Source organism: Myotis davidii, unplaced genomic scaffold (assembly GCF_000327345.1).
Source record: "Myotis davidii unplaced genomic scaffold, ASM32734v1 scaffold458, whole genome shotgun sequence".
Lineage (NCBI taxonomy): Eukaryota > Metazoa > Chordata > Mammalia > Chiroptera > Vespertilionidae > Myotis > Myotis davidii.
Window position 1 is genome coordinate 25,369 of NW_006289819.1, and position 17,554 is coordinate 42,922.

The window sequence follows — 17,554 nt, forward strand, 5'->3', positions numbered from 1 at the left end:
AATGCCATAGTCACACCTCCTGTTGTGATGGGATGCACTCATCTGCCTCCCTATACTGGGGAAGGATCTCTGATTCCTCATGTGGCCCCAGCCTGAGGTTCTACCCCAAATTCCTTCTCTGCATCTCATACCTGGCTCAAGGCCTAATTCAGGCACCAACTTTCCAGAAAGCTTCCGTCTGTCATTCTACCACCTCCCCCAGCCAAAGCCCATACACCCAGAGCACGCGGTGACTGTGACACAGACGTTGACAAAGGCATGGGTGTCACAGATATCCATCTCAAGAGGTCATAAAACATACCTGTGAAATCATACTCCATACTCCTTGACCTTGGCAGTGGTGTCCTGGGTGCTTGCTTTAGAAATGTATTGCTCTATACATTTTTTTGCTTTTGGCAAATTCTCCATATGCTATTTTCCAAAAACACATACATATAGTTAAACAAAGATAGCCATCTCAGTTAAGGCGTAAGCCTCAAAAGTCATTCTTCTATCATGTGCAGTGAGTGAATGCCTGGTCATAACCATGAATCCCACGGAACACCTTGCATTGCATTTGCTGTATCACCCAGGCTGTAATGTAAGTTTCTGCTGCATTTTAGAAAGATTGCAAATTATGGGAGAAAAAGCATGATCCTAGAAACAAATCGGTGCTCACCACATTTGTTGAATGAATGAGTCAGCTCTAGACTACATGTATGATAAGCATTTATAGACACACATGTTTCCATGACTCTGCCCTGACGGTGACTCTGTATGTGGGTACCTACTCACTGTCTATAATACAAGCCTCCCAAAGACAGGAAGCCACAGCTGCTCCACAGTCCAGCCTGGAGGGAGCAATGTTCAGCGAGAGACCACAACTTGAGCTATCTTAGGCCCTACTCTTGGCAGAACTACTTCTCAGTGCCCGAGCCCAGTGGCTTCAGGTGGAGGTAGATGCCATTCTTGGAGCGCAGGATCAGCTGCAGCAATTTGATGGGTGGCTGCAAGGGGTCCACGGCGAACTCAAAGCGGAGCAAGCAGAGGGCCGCGACCACCTTCATCTCGTTCATGGCAAACTGCTGCCCAATGCAGTTCCTGCAGTGAGGACATAAAGAGGCATTGGGTTGTAGAGTGTCTGGAGTGATGAAACCCAGTGTTCTCAGGGGCCAACAAAAATCAATAATTATGTTTGTATGAATCATTGGCTGGACTCAAGAAACAGAGTTTGGGAGCACAATAGGTCCCAGACTAAGGAGATCCACATTGGGGGTCTCTCTTGGAATGACTCACCCACCCCACCACCTGCTAGGGACATGAATATATTGATGGTAGGAAGAAGGTTCCTGGAACATAGCCAGCATTAGAATCACCCAGCATGGTTCCCCTCATCACAGAGTTCCCCAAACTGATGCCTTGCCCATAACATCGTCCATCCTCCCCTCCCTAGTCCTGAGGACCTGGCAATTCTGGCATCTCCTTACCTTGGCCCAGCGGAGAAAGGCATGAAGGCATAGGGGTGGCGTCCAGTCACATTCTCAGGGGAAAAGCGCAGGGGGTCAAAGACCTGAGGGGACAGGCCTTGCTTAAATAGCTGCCAGATTCAGGGGCTGGGTGACCCCCACAGCCTCCCACCCCATTTGACCTCTGGGCCCAGAAATGAGGTACCTCAGGATCGGGCCACACTGCGCTGTTCCTATGGAGGGCATATATGTGCAGAGAGACCAGGCTGCCTGTGGGCAGAGTAGAGGGCAGGTGACCAGGTGGTCCTGGGACACCCAGGCCCACCTCCTCACAGGACCTGAATCCTCTCATGTCTGCCTAACTAGGAGCCAGCCCCTGCCTCAGCTCTGCTAGTGACAGAAGGTTTATGACAACCCTCAGCACATCACCGTGCTTATGATCGTCATCATACCTATTTCCTGTAGCACCAGCACGGAGCACAGCACCCAACACAGACTTTCATGGAATGGAACAAAAAGGACTAACCCAACACAAACAGGACAGGCAAAGACTCTTCCACACTTTCTGCTATGTGAATGGTGCCTCCTGAAGTTGTTGAAGGCACTACCTGCGTAGTGGTACATGACAACCCTGAAATTAACCCTGTAAGAAAGGTACTCTCCTCACAGCCATCTCACAGAGAAGGAAAAAGAGGCTTAGAGGTGGAGAAATGTGCTCATTCTAAAGAGCCAGGATTGGACCCAGGCCAAACACAAAGCATGAGTTCTCCGCCATTGTTGCAAATAGTGAGCCAAAGGCACAGCAAGTGTCAGAGAAGCATCCTCAAGAAATCCAGTTCCAGCCCCAAATCCACACCATCTCACCTGCAGGTAGAGAGCGACCATCCACAAAGCTGACAGGCTTGCTGAGCTGGCGGTACACCTGGGGCACGGGCGGGTAGAGACGGAGGCTCTCCTTAATGCACATGGTCAAGTAGGTCATCTTGCCCAGATCATCCCTGCCGGCAACACAACCAGTCTTTTCTGCAGATGAGGAGCCACAGGGCCCTGCGGGAAGGCAGGATCCAGCCCCAACTGCCCCCCTCCACAACCATCACAACCCCAAGACTCAGAGGAACACAAGTGCACCAGGTGGTCGGGCCACACTGGACATGGGGTGGCCACTTAGACCCAGGGCTCTGACTCCACGTTTCTCTATCCCTAGCTCATCTTCACTGCTGGGAGGGGAAAGCCCAGGACCCTAGAGAAGTGTGTGCACCCAGCCATCAAAGACAAGCTCACTCCTGTGTCTCTCAGAGCCCCACAGAAGCCACACAAGAGACAGTTGTTTGGGTTCTGCTTAGATTCCCTTCTGGAGCTGGAATGGAAAGGAACAGAAGCTAACATCCATTGGTTGAATGAAGTAATAAATGCATTAATAACGACAAGCTCAGATAAATATATATTTCTTTTCCCTTTTGCCAGTAAGAAGCTCAGACCCAACTGTGATGTCCAAATATAACTACTATGCAATACATCATTACATAACCCCTAGGTTTTCCTCCAGTCCTCATTTTTTATTTGTGTTTTACTATTTTATTGAATAAGTATCCTTTGAGTTGCTTCAAGTTCCAGATGGAATAAAGGAAAATAAAATAAATATTTCAATTCCATGCCTCCAGCCTGTGTTCACCTTGTTTCCCAACCTAGAATGCCCAGCTCTCTCCCTTTGCAGGAGTTTCACCTCTCCTTAGAAAGTCAACTTAAGCCCCACCCCTTCTGATTTCTTTGCCTGTACCATGGGGTCACTCATTCTTTGGTTTTCTCTAGCTTTTTAGTTATGTGAGTTAGTTTCTCTAAAATGTCCAAGGACAGCAAATTGGATTCCTCTTCCTCCTCTTCTAACCCACACCCTCAACAGCACCTGACATGTGGCTGGACACCCTGGAAGATTTCCAACAGCCAACCAATAAAAATAAGTAATGGAGACTTCATCCTCTAAATCTTAGACCCTGGAATTGTGTGTCTCCCTCAAATAAATCTAAACTTTCTCCCATCCGCTGAACACTTTCTGCACCCCTGCCCAATACGTAGTTCAGGTAATGACAAGAGGGGAGAAGGCAGGGAGAAAGGGATGTGGAGGCAGAGGTGTGAGAGATTCCCAGAGAGCCTGCAGCAAAGAAAGGTCAGCATCAATAGTATTGAGTTAATGAGTTCAACTTGAACCAGGAGACAGAACAATTCAGTTTCTTGTTGATGGAGATTAGAAAACAGTATTTTCTCCTTCACCCTAGGAGTCTGGAGGCTGCACATGACCATCCTAAGGCAGGTGAGAAGGGGTCAGCTCCCTTGGTTTTCCCAACTCTGTTCATCCTCAATTTGCACCTCTTTCTCTCCAGGAACCCAGACAGGTAGTCAGGTTCTACCATCAGAATCAACACACAAGAAATTGGCCTCCTGTTGACCACGTTCTCTACATTATTCACATTGGAGAAGACTCTGCAGTTGGAAAAGGGGCTCCGGGGAGCATCCACGCCTTGCAGGTAACAGGACAGCTGCTGCTGCCTTCACCTGGTTTCCAGGGATGGCTCTGTGTCATCTGCGATGACACCAGACAGCAAGGACACAGCCTGCAGCTGAGCAGGACAGACTGCGCTTCCCCGCAGACTCACTCACCACTGGAGGGAGTCCCTGTCTCCGAGGATCTCATGGACTTCCTCCCGACAGCGATGCTGGTGTTCTGGGTTTAGGGCCATGCAGTAGAGAAACCAGGAGATGCCACTGGTGGTGGTGTCATGACCTTCGAACATGAATGTGTCCACCTCCGCCCGGAGGTCTGCGTCTGACAGCTTGATCCCATTTTCATCCTGGGTTAAGGTAGGCATAATGGAGCAAACCAAGGCGTGTGGGGTAGGGACCAAGAAGTACTCATAACAGCAGCTGTCAAATGAAGGTCTGAGGGAGGTTGTGAAAGCTGTGTTTCAGACTGAAAGTTAGAACCCTCCCCCAGATTTCTATCTGATCTCCCAAAATCATTTGGATGCATCCTATTCCAGGAAGCCTTTCCTGACCCCTCTGGCTAGTGACCTGCAACCTTACTTAGCCTGGACTGTTGATTCTGCTCATTTGAAACACAGAATGCCACCCGACAGAGGAAGAGATCTTTGTCAACATCCTTCTTCACTAGACTGTAAGCATCTGGAGGGTAGTGCCAGGTCTTCCTCATCTTCTGCATCCCTGGCACAGTAACTAACCCATTGCAGGGCTCAGTGAATTTATGAAGTGAATAAATGAGCGAATGAATGAAGTCTAAGATTCTAAGATTCTAAGATTCTGAGATTCTTCAGAGTCTTAGAAGTCTAGAATGGGTTTTGGGCCTTCTGACATGTTACCCAGGGTCCCTGCCACTATATCTCTCCCCATTGCTACAGCCGGACACATCCTGCACCTCCCCACCTCTGAGCCTTTGCTGATGTGTGTCATGAGACTAGGAACAGATCATACTTGCTGAGGAAAGAAGAGGAAAATGCTTAACACCCCCCTGCAGCTGTCCAGTGATCCTTGTCCCAGGAGGATGGTCTGAACACCCCTCTGGGACCAGTTCTCAGAGGAGCTGGGCAACTGTACACTCACCCGAGCCCCCAGGAGAATGTCCAGGAAATCCAGGTGCCTCTGGTTCTGGATCTTCTTCTGTTCTTTCTCGTCTTGTAGGGCTGCCTTTCGTTCCCTGATGACTTGATCTGGGTCAGAAGTACAGGGTGTCACTGCTTGGGATTCATCCTCTGCCCCCAGGGGAACAGAAGTCCGCATGAAAAACATCTCAGAGGGGCCCAGAGGAGCTAGCATAGACCCTAGACTTCCTGTGGGCGGACCCTGTGGGAAAGGCCCACCTGTGTGATCATGGGCCACCTGGCAGGCCCTCAGGAAACGGCGGCCATGCGGAGTAAGCCAGTAGATGAAGTCGTTATGGTACTGTAAGGACGCTATGCGCTGCTGCATCAGCAGAGTGAGATCGCTGACTGCCAGGTAGTAGTTATGGTCCCTGCACAGCAGAAGAATGGGGGAGCACTTAGATACTGACCCACAGTAGAGTCCCAGCTGCCCCATTCCAGGAATCTAGCCCCAGCTACAGCGCTTTCTCCCTTACTCTCCCTGCCATTAAGCCTCCCCATTAAAGCTTGAATGTGTCTTCCCTGGGGCAAGACTCTGTCTCCTCTCAGACCAGGACCCAAGAGTCCTGCCAACTCTCCCCTCTGAGCTGGCCTGAGTTGAGACTATGGACAGCTCCAAGGGCCCTCTGACCTGTGGCCCAGGCCGCTGTTTCCTTTGCCAAAGGTGCACTTCATGAGTGAGTCCAGCGCCATGTGGCCCACATCACTGAAGATGTCAAAGCTCTTGTCCTTACGAGCCTTTTCCTCCCACTTGTCCTGGAACCCAGAGAAGGGAAGTAATGTGGGGGCCAGCAGGCTTCGTGTCCCCTCCCTGCCCTCCAGGACCCTGCTGGAATGTGGGGGTGGGGCAGGTAGGGCTTCAGGCTCACAGGGCAGGACTAGGAGGCAGGCCTTGCACAGTACACAGATGCATAGACACTTTTCTCCCTGTCATAGCAGCCATTATATAAGGAAATTGAAGAGCCAAGAAAGAGGTGGTGAGCTGCCCAGCACAGTGAGTGTGTAAATCAGGCCAGCAGTGATGCTGGGGTAGGAGTTTTCTAAAGGGGAAAGACAACCCTGAATAACCTCTAGGGATTTTCCAGCCCTGAGATGCTGAGCCTGACCCGGACCCCTGGCATGCTTTTAGAAATGATTTGTCAATGGTGTTGCTTTAGGCAGTTGTGGTAGAAAGAGAACGAGGAGACACTTTTTAGCTATAAATGGATGTCCTCATATTCCCAGATATAGGCACCCCCTCCTGCTACAGAGGCCCTTTGGTGTGGGAGAAATGGCTGGGTCTCCTGGTGGAGACAGGGGCCAGCGATGCCTGGCCACATGGAGCTCCACACCTAGTGAGCAGCCAGCAGAGAAAAGGAGTCGGCATAACAAGGTTTGGCACTGCTCCGGCAGGAAGGACCTCAGTGCCTCAGCGATTCTCCTCGCTGCTCTCCTCCAGGGGAAATTGGGGTGGGGAGGGGCTGGCCAACAGCACAGCCTTCTAGAGCTGGGCCTGTGGAGCTCACCAGCATGGTGCGTGTGGAGTCGGCAAACACCTTCACATAGGGCTTCAGCACATCATAATGGAAGCCAGGTGTGAGCATCTTGCGGTGCTGGAACCATTGGGGCCCATCCAGAATCAGCAGGCCTTTCCCTGGAGAAGGGACGGGAGAGGGAGGGCTTGTCAGTGTACACCATCCCGCCCCATCTCTGGCATCCTGAGGCCAAGCTGACCCCACCTCACCCACCCCAGTCCTCCCCACCCAGCCTCATCTCCTGACCCAGCTCTGCCTTCCAGCCACACAGCCTCTAGTAACACCAGCCATGGGCCCACTACCATACCTTTTTTCAAGCCCTTACCCTGGCCAGCACCATCTGTAATATCTCCTAGGATCAACTCTAGTGCCACCCTCTCCTGAGTGCTGTTCCTTACACTCAGATTTTCCAGATCCCTTGCCCTGCCTTTCCAGGGGAGAAGACACCCAGAAGGAGAAGCTACCTGGGCCCTACTTCCTTGACTATCCAGGAACTCTCCTGCCTCCTCCCTGTCTTCTCCTCACTGAGCAGATGAGGTTAGGAACTGCACATGGGACCAGGTGATCCAGTGGATGAATAACTGACTGAGTGGGAACCGGGCAGGGAAGGATCCTGGTCACCCAGCACCAAGGGCAGCGAAGGTAACCACTTACCAATCCACTGGAGGAAATAGTTATACACATCTGGGGCCTTTGGGTCTGTAGGAGACAGAGAAGATTAGGTAAAGCCAAAACTGGGAGATTCCTAAAAGAGGCTTATTGGTAAGCAGGATGTGAACGTCATCTGCCCAGATTTAGGGCTCAGACCCAGGACTCCTCCCCATATGGTGTCTTTGGTCTCAGGAAGTACCCTCTTCTTCCAAGAATGCTCACCCCCTCGGCTGTACACAGCTTTGGCGTAGTCAGGCTCATAGATGTTCAGGAAGCCAAGAAACTGTCCAAACCAGAGTTGGTGGGCATAGGGGAACTGATGAGCCCAGGATACCACCTTGTCCAGGTTCCCTGTCTGCTGTATCTGTAATGATGACAGAAGGCCAGGCCGTTCAGACACCTGACATTACTAGCCATGCCCCAAGTCCCTGAGCCTGCCTTCTCCTAGCCTGTCACTCAGTCCTATCGATCTCTGAGCCCAGGTGCCTCTCCAGACCCAGAGCCACTGCTTTAAGTCCAAGCCACCTACTTGCACCTGGGTTAGCTCAACAACCCCAAATTGGCCAACCTGCCTTCACCTGGTGCCACCACCCCTCTATCTAAACTGCAGCCAAAAAGAGATTTTTTTTTTTAGCATTGAAGCTTTTCATTAGAAAGATAATACCAGCTTGCTGTGCAAGAAGGAAACCGCCTTAATTCCAGCCCTGTTAAATCACTTGACACATTTTTATTGAGGACCAGTTATGTGCAGGGCATTGTTTAGACATCTCAAGGGAAAGAAGCAGACATGGTCCTGCCCTTTCATTCTATGGGGAAGACTGATAAGAAACAAGTAAACAGTTAAGCGGAATGATTCAGACAATAGTAAGTGCTAAGAAGGAAGTAAACACTGTGCTACACAAGAGACTAATAGGGAGATCTGCTTGGATAAGTGTGATCCAGATGGCCTCTCTTTGGAGATGACATTTAAGGTGAAACTCAAAGAATGATAAGGAGTTGGCCATGTGAAGAGTAAGGGAAGAGCATTCCAGGCCGAGGGAACAAGTACAGAGGCTCTGGGGTGGGAAAAAGTATGGTGTCTTCCAACAGCTGCCTCATGTGGGACAGTGACTTAAGATGAAGTTGGAGAGACCATTCAGAGCGTGTTGTGTGCTCTCTGGGAGTTTCTCTAACCACACCTACTCACACAGAGGTGTTTATGTAAAAATGGAGTATCCAATAAACACTTTTCCAAACCTGCCCTTTTTTTCATTTAACGTATCTTGTCCTTCTTTTCAAACTAGTGCAATTTACTGTCCCTCAATATTTTTCACAATTACATAGTATTCCACTATAAGAATGTATCATTATGTATTTACCCATTTTTCCTATTTTGAGAGGGTCTTTCAGATCCTTCAGAAGCCTGGCCATGGGTCTCAGTATAAAGTGTGAGCTTCATTATTTGTGAGGAGGCATAGCTAATCTTTATTAAGCACTTGCTGTGTGCCAGGCCTTCTTCCACACACCTTGCATCTTGACCTCATCCAATGCTTACAAGTCGCCCTAGTTGGTTTTGCTCAGTGGAAAGAGCATCGGCCTGCATGTGGACTGAAGGGACCCAGGTTCAATTCTGGTCAAGAGCACATGCCTGTGTTGCAGGCTTGATCCCCAGTAGGGGGCATGCAGGAGGCAGTCAATCAATAATTCTCTCTCATCATTGATGTTTCTATCTCTCTCTGAAATCAATAAAAATATATTTTTTTAAAAAAACAAGTCTATGAAGCCCCATCTTAGGGAAGAGGAGCCTAAGGTATAGAGATCTGAGGTTGCTTGCCAAGGACCGTACAGCTTGTAAGGGAGCGGGGATTTGAATCAGGAACGTTGACTCCCTGGCCAGCAAACTTCCGAGCTTGACAGACCTGAGTTTGAATATGGATTTCCCCTACTTTTTTAAAAAAATATATTTTATTGATTTTTTACAGAGAGTAAGGGAGAGGGATAGAGAGTTAGAAACATTGATGAGATAGAAACATCGACCAGCTGCCTCCTGTACACTCCCCACTGGGTATGTGCCTGCAGCCAAGGTACATGCCCTTGACCAGAATCGAACCTGGGACCCTTGAGTCCACAGGCCGATGCTCTATCTACTGAGCCAAACCAGTTAGGGCTCCCCTACTTTTAATGTATGTGAATTTGGGCAAGTTTTTTAGGCTCTCTGAATCTTGCTCTCCTCATCTGTAGAATGGGGATGACAATACTTAGCTTATAGGATTGCTTTGACATTAGTGAAATCATGCAGGTGCATGTGTTATTGGATGAGGTCGTGTGACATTCAAGGACCTAGAGCTGGATCCTGCACAAGGTGAGCCCTTGACAAGTAGTTCCCTCCTCTTCATGCCTACTTTCCCCCAAGCCTCCTCACTGCATCTCCTGACACATTCTACTCCCAAATGCCCACAACTACCGGAGAATGTGCTCTGAACATGCCCTAAGATATTTCCACCTTTGTATAAAGGCCTAACCAAACATTATCCCCTGTCAAACAGAAAACTGACGTTGGCTTACATTCTGCAACTCTGTCCCCCTGGACACTTGATACCTGTGGGCCACAATTTGAGCCATGGATTCTCAGCAGCATCAGTTGTGATTTGGTGGGCTGTTGCTTTGGGGTGGTGGCGGGGCCTATGTCCCACTTGGGGGAAGCCAAGTGTTGCTTTGTGGGGACCAGGTCCATGATGTTGTTTGTCTGTGAGCGGCATAGCAGCTCCAGCATTGAGCACCTGACTCCTGGTGGTCAGTGCGTGTCATAGAAACCGGTCGGAAGGTGGGAGGGACACTTAGCATATTAGCCTTTTATACTAGACTAGAGGCCCAGGAACCCGACTTGCTTTATAGCCAGGTGCAAACATTTCACACTTTAACCAAATGTCTGTGAAGCATTTTCCCGTGCCTCATCTCATTTGATCCTCACAGAAGTCCTGGAGTAGGTAGAGAGGAGATTCAGTGGAATCCTATTTTCTTTTCATTAGCTAGAAAATGGAGATTTAGAAAGTTAGAAACTTGACCCAACTGAAAAGAAGTAAGAAATGGTGGACCTTGAAAATTACTTCGGGTCTTCTCACTGCACAGGATATAGTTAAACACTGCTGCAGTTAAATATTTTACCCTTTGTTCTCCTTGCGTGATCTACAATAATAATCTGCTTCATGTTGATATTTACTGCTGTGTTGCTGAGAAGTTGGAGTGCTTCACTGGGCTGGAAAAAGTTTAGCTACATCAGAAAGCAGATCTAATTAAGCAAGTTTAATCTATATATATAAAAAGCTAAGTTGACTCGTGCATGCGCAATACATATAAAACTCTCACTGGCGTCAATTGCACACATGTGTTTCGATCTGTCATTGTCAATTGTGAATTTGGTTGACACTTCTATTATAGAGAAAGGGTGAATAGCGATATTAAAATATTTCTTCTAATTAATTTCCTTTCAATGTGCATGGATTCATACACTGGCCACTAGTAATATTATAATTGGCCATCATTGAGCATTTAATGTGGTTGCGTATTGCACTAATCCTGCTCTACAAATTTTTTCATTTAATCCTCAGAAAACTCTACAAGATAGACACTGTCATAATTCCCACTTTATAGATGAGGGAAAAAAGCTTGGTCACATGGCAAGGTAGCAATGGAACTAGGATTCACACCAAGACCCCTGACTCTACTCTGGCTGTGAGTTTCCCACATGCAGAGATACATCTCCAGGTGACATCTCCAGGTCACCAAGGGCCTCACCCCAGGGCCTTGGAAATAGTACATACTTGATAAAGTGCATGTTGAGTGAATTGAGTAAATAAAGGAAATGAAGAAAAAGTAAGGCAGGAAAGGAGGGGAGAGAGCACACCAAGCATCTGACTAATGTAAACACTGGCCAAAGTCAGTTACAATCCTGAGGTACCAGCCCAAAGTCTTGCTCAATGAGGACAGGCAGTTTTGCAAACAGCTGCAGATTTTTATTTGTTTTTCCCAGCCAGCCCTAAGCTGCCTGCTCTGGCTAATGTCCAGATTTGCTGCTCATTTCTGCATTCTATCTCTTAACATAGGAAATGAAAGGGAACAGAAATGAATTAAGTATCTCCTATATGTCAGGTATTATGTGAGTGAATTCATAGATTGTCTCGTGCAGAATGGGTAATTACTCCCATTTTACAGATGAGAAAACTAAAGTGCAGAGATGTGAACTGACTTGTCCATTTCTTGTAGGTTAGTGCTGCTCTAACTCAAGCATTTCAAACTCTCGGCCCACAGGCCACATGTGGCCCACAATGAATATTTTTGCGGCCCAGCCAATATAACAGTATATAAGAAATGTTTTAATAAAAATTTCATAACTTAATTTTTACAATTGCCTGTTATACATAACTACAGGCCCAGTGCATGAAATTCGTGCACTGGTGGGGAGTGTGTCCCTCAGCCCAGTCTGTACCCTCTCCAATCTGGGACCCCTCAGGGGATGTCCAGCTGCCGGTTTAGAGATTGGGCCCACACTGGCAGTCAAACATCCCTCTCACAATTCGGGACTGCTAGCTCCCAACTGCTCGTCTGCCTGTCTGCCTGATTGCCCCTAACCGCTTCTGCCTGCCAGCCTGATGACCCCTAACCACTCCCCTGCCAGCCTGATCAATGCCTAACTGCTGCCCTACCAGCCCGGTCCCCCGCAACTACCCTCTCCTGCCAGCCCGGTACCCCCCAACTGCCCTCCCGTGATGACCTGGTCACCTCTAACTGCCCTCTCCTGAAGTCCTGGTCGTCCCCAACTGCACTCCACTGCTGACCTGATTGCCCACAACTGCCCTCTTCTGCCGGCCATCTTGTGCCCACATGGGGGGCGGCCATCTTGTGCGAGGGTATGATGGTCAATTTGCATATTACTTCTTTATTATATAGGATTATTAATAATGAACTACATCATTTGCTGATGACTGATTACTATAATCATGTTGCATTTATTTCCCTTAGTGCCTTACACACAAGTGCACCACTTCTCCCCCCTAATACTAGCAGTGAATACTTCAGCCACCGATTGCCACATCATTAGTCTTGTACTGACTTGTTTGGTGTGCGCAACAGGAAATATTTCACTTTCAGAGACCAAGAAAAATAGGTTTATTTGTGTTATGCTTATTAATTTGTGCAGTTATTTAGTGTCTGGTAAGTTAATGTTCAAGAAAAAATATTAATTTTTATTAAAATGTTCAATTACTTTATGTTAATGATTACTCATTTATTTCAGCCCTTTGTATTCAGCATGTCTTTATCGAAATAAACCTACGTTTCTATGAAAGTTAAAGCTTTTGTTTTTTTGTGGCCCACATAAACTTAATCCTTGTTTATTTATCCCGTGTTAGCCTTTGAGTTTGACATGCTTACTCTGCATTCTCTTCTGCACATTAAAGTCTGTCAGAGCTGCGGTGTTCAGTGGCATAAGCTGTGCACCTCATAGTCCTAGGGTGTGCTAGTCATGTGCAAGTGCTGGCCCTATTTTTCCTTCCTGCAAAGTTCCCTTTCATGGTCCTCACCCACCCAACTAACCTATGTGTCTTCCAGGAAACAGCCTTGAAGAAAGAGACTGAGCATCTGACAATGTATCCCCAGGGATCCTGGCTACTTTGGTCTCCAGCTACCCATCTTTTGCCTTCTCTGGGGCTCTTCTCCTTTCAAGCCCACTGCAGAGTCCAATGTAATCTCCCCATAGATCTTCTCACTCATTGCTTCTGAATTTACCATCATGAGTTTAACCGGGGCGGGTGGGGGTGTAAGAGTTTCAGTGCCCTTGTGCACACAATGTCAAAAAGTTTATCACTACATCATCTCCATAGGCATAAGCTGTGCACCTCATAGTCCTAGGGTGTGCTAGTCATGTGCAAGTGCTGGCCCTATTTTTCCTTCCTGCAAAGTTCCCTTTCATGGTCCTCACCCACCCAACTAACCTATGTGTCTTCCAGGAAACAGCCTTGAAGAAAGAGACTGAGCATCTGACAATGTATCCCCAGGGATCCTGGCTACTTTGGTCTCCAGCTACCCATCTTTTGCCTTCTCTGGGGCTCTTCTCCTTTCAAGCCCACTGCAGAGTCCAATGTAATCTCCCCATAGATCTTCTCACTCATTGCTTCTGAATTTACCATCATGAGTTTAACCGGGGTGGGTGGGGGTGTAAGAGTTTCAGTGCCCTTGTGCACACAATGTCAAAAAGTTTATCACTACATCATCTCCATCTACCAGTAAGAGGGAACTCTGGTGTTCCCAACCCCTTTTTGCCTCCTTCCTCCTGTGTCTCTCTTATTTTTCCATCTGACCTCCTGGGTTTTCCTTACCAATTTACTTTCTGATCACCCTGACTGCTCCCCTTCTCTTCATCCCTCCCAGGTTCAGAGAACCCAAGTGGACAGGGGCAGGGAGAGGCTTAAGTCACAAAGAAACCAGACTCACAGGATTTCAGGGGTGGAAGGAGCCTTAGGTTGATCTGGTTCGTCTCAGCTCCACTCCTTCCCACATCAGCCATGAGTGTGCCCCTCTGTAGCATCTCCACCAGGGTCAGGAGACCCTGACCTTATGCTGACCATGTCCACAGCTTGAACCAGCCCTCTGACTCCCCATGCCCAGCTTTCTCCTATGTACTCCTGATTGCCTCAGAAATCTGGTAGGGCTGAGGACAGCTCTTGACCCCACTACTGGAGCTGCATTCCCATCAAAAGGACTAGGGTGTCCTTTCTCAGAGGGTGGGATGAGACAGGGCACACCTAGCCAGCTTCTCTAAGTTACACAACTGGTCACCTGCCCTCTGTTCTGTCCATAGGCAGCCTGGTCTCTCTGCACATCTATGCCCTCCATAGGTACAGCACAGTGTGACCCAACACTGCGGTACCTTATTCCTGGGCACAGAGGTGAATTGGGGTAGAAGGATGTGGGAGTCACCCACCCCCTGGACCTGGCAAGTTTTTAAGTAAGGCCTGACCGTTCAGGTCTTTGATCCCCTGCACATTTCTCTGAGAATGTGACTGAATGCCACCCCTTCACCTTCATGCTCTTCTCTGCTGGGCCCAGGTAAGGAGAGGACCAACATCTCCATGCAGTCTCAGGAGAGTGCCTTTCCTGGGCTGAGAGCTGGAATTCCTTTTCCCAACCCCAACATGCAGGTCAGATTTGTGGGTCCCTCCCAAGATCCCTAACTTTAGGCCAATAATATGGCTGAGCATCTGTTATGTACAAAGCCCTCCCTGAGCCCCAGGGTGGAATGAACAGGATCCTAGAAGAATAGGACATAACCCCACCTCAAGGGGACACATTCTGAGAATTGAGGAGGATGACAGGTAGATGCTTCCAGACCTCCAGATTATAACTGAAGAACAGAAGGTAGAAGTTAGTTCCAACAGATAGCTCTTCCCTGCCCCAGGCCCTTCCTTTCATCACTAGTCCTCCTCCTCCCTTCCTACTCCCACCATAACTAGGTCTAGGAATCAAACCTAGACCTGATTTTTATGGCCTGATTATGTGCTGAATGAAAAGGCAGGAATCTAGGGTCCAGCCTTGACTCAATTTCTGAACTACTACATGGATAGGTAAATTCCTTGCCCTTTATGAAGCTCAATTTTCTACTTTTTACATTATGAAAAATTATCCCTCCCCTCCCATCTCTCAAGCTCCAGTGTGGATCCAACCAGACCAGAGGTGCCAAGTCCCAGGAGAATGCAGAGGAGTTAGGTGTGCCATGGTTCCCCAGGAAACCTTAATAGTGCTAGAGAACAACCACCCCTCTCTGCCCTTCCTGGTGCCAGGACCTTTCACATATTTGTGTTAGGGCCAAGAAACCAGAACTAAGCCATGTTCCAGGCCTTCTACTCACTCTCAAGTTGGATCATGGGGGGATTTGGGGGAAGAGACAGCCAGGTCTGATATGGGGGTAGGAGAGCAAGGTCCCTCTTCTAGAAAACCCAGCTTGATAGAGCAAGGGGAAGTGGAGGGGGTATGAGAGAAAAGAGATTGAAGGTCTCCCAAATGCCTCTCAGACCACCATTAGGGTTAGACTGCAATCTTTTCATTACCTCCTTCTGCACTTAGCAAAGCCTCTTCCAAACCCCTCCTGGTTCCTCCACTTGTCTTCTCCATCACTCTTTCTCCTCTATAGATACCCCTCCCTACTCTCCAACATTCACTGTTCATTCAGTGATGCCTACTCTGAGTCAGGCTTTGTGCAGACCCAGAAGGTACAGGGATGAATCAGACCAGATCTCCATCCTCTAGGGGTCACAGTCTAGTGGGGACGATGAACAAATAAACAGAAGATGACAACCCAATGAGACAAGTGCTGAGATACAGAGCATGGGCTGATGCAAACTCCTGGTTAGGCACCCTACCCGGCCTGGGGCAGGGGACGCTCTAGTGTCAATTTTCCCCTCTATAGACAGTAAGCTTCTTGAGAGCAGGGCCTGGGTCTGATTTATGTCCCTGATGCATCCTTTCCTTTCTGGGTGTCTCCAAGGTGCATTTAGATTACTAGGCCATCCTGAGAGAGGAGTTATTTGTAGGGACAAAAAAATAAGCCTGGGAAATCCTCACTTAAAAGTCAAGTTCATTCCCAGCATCAACCATAGAGGAGAGGCAATTCCCCAGGTTGAGAATGGGGGAAGGTACTCAGGAAGTAGAAGTAATTATGCCTCTCTCTGAGTCTTAAACTCTGGCATCTATACCTGGGCTCCCAAACCCAGCTGCAAAGCAAAACACTCATGAAGGTTTTTAAATTCAGGCTGGTACTTGCAATATGCTAATTAGTATCTCCAGGGACTGGGAGTCAAGGAATCTACTTCTCCCAGTTGATTCCAATGCAGGTGTTCCTTGCCTTGTGTTCAAAAAACCTCTGGTCTACTTCCCCATCTAGGTAGGGAGCTAAGGGGTGTTCCTGACAATGAGTGTTAAGGCGGTCTCCCCACCCTTAGGTAACTGGGGGGGACAAGTCATGATCTGAACCCAGGAAGATGCCACAGCTCCTGAACCAGCCTCTAGGCATGGCCAGGAGAACCCCACCTTTGGGGGCACCAATGGCTAGATGCCCTGGGAGGTCTCTCAGGTAATAGCACTCATCTTTGCCTTCACTTTAATTTTCTGCCTTAAAAATTGAAATATTTACATTGCACAGAACAAAAATGACACTCGCTAAACTTTAAATGAGATTGCCTAATTTTATGACTATCCAGGGTTTTTGCACTGATACTATAAACAAGCCCTTATCAGAGAGCTCTGTCTGAACCTTGGGTCTCAGAATGATGGAAAGGAGTCTGTGGCCTGCCTGGTCCTCAACTTTAAAGTGCCCCCACTGGAGTGACTCAGCAGTTGAGCATCGGCCTATGAATCAGGAGGTCACTGTTCAATTCCCTGTCAGGGAACATGCCCAGGTTCCCAGGTCAATCTCCAGAGGGGGGTATGCAGGAGGCAGCTGATCAGTGATTCTCTCTCATCATTGATGTTTCTATGTTTCTCTCCCTCTTCCTCTCCCTCTCTGAAATCAATAAAAATACATATTTTTTAAAAAGTGACCCCGCCCAGGCCAGCTCAGAAGGCAGGATTGAGGTGGAGATCCTGAATGGGAAATTGAGGTGGGAAAGCTGAATGGGAACCATGGCTTGCTCCCAGGATATCATTTCCCTGCCCAACTAGGTCTCCCTCCATAGCCCCCAGGAGATTGGACTGGATTCTCTAAAGGAAAAGAGGCCATTTTCTTTCTCTACCCCTCCCTCCTCATATCCCCCACGTACCTCGAGAGCATGCCCAAAGAGCCAGTGGGTGGGGGGCGCTGGGAAGCTGTCCATCGCCTTGGCCAAGAACTGTCGCCGCACCAACAGACGAATGAACTTGAGGAAACCTAAGACCAAGATCAGTCCCAAAGTCCACAGGCCCAGGCGGGAAAGACTCAGGGGGAGCAAGGCAGGCACCATGGCTGGAGTTGCAGCCACCAGTCTCCTCCCACTGCCCTCGGGTTCCTTTATACTCTAGACCCAGGCACCTTGCCAGTTCTTCCCACAGCCCTGCCGATAGCAGCCCAGGATGGGCGGGGCAGAGCTCCATAAGACAGAGACAGCAGCCCCAAAAGTTACAGACAACAGTCTGCCTGGCCGACTAGTTCCAAAGGGCTGGAGAGAAAACAGATGGTGGGTTCCAAAGAGATCAGACAATGGTTATCCTGCCTTGGTTCCTTGGAGGAGCAAACAGAAGGTAATGCTTTCTATAATCATTGGCATAATGACTGCCTATAAGCACCTTG

At 48.5% G+C, this 17,554-nt stretch overlaps 1 protein-coding gene across 1 annotated transcript; it reads right to left on the reverse strand.

Annotated features, from left to right (window-relative positions):
• Positions 1 to 666: 666 nt before the first annotated feature.
• LOC102775240 (cytochrome P450 4B1) lies at positions 667 to 17,299 on the reverse strand. The gene is made up of 12 exons (XM_006762537.2): positions 17,049 to 17,299; positions 7,483 to 7,624; positions 7,264 to 7,308; positions 6,601 to 6,728; positions 5,727 to 5,851; positions 5,315 to 5,466; positions 5,058 to 5,164; positions 4,101 to 4,291; positions 2,310 to 2,443; positions 1,651 to 1,715; positions 1,467 to 1,549; positions 667 to 1,080 (listed from the first exon to the last, which is right to left on the reverse strand). The coding sequence occupies exons 1-12, from the start codon at positions 17,226 to 17,228 to the stop codon at positions 897 to 899; spliced, it is 1,536 nt and encodes a 511-aa protein (XP_006762600.1). The 5' UTR covers positions 17,229 to 17,299; the 3' UTR covers positions 667 to 896.
• Positions 17,300 to 17,554: the final 255 nt, after the last annotated feature.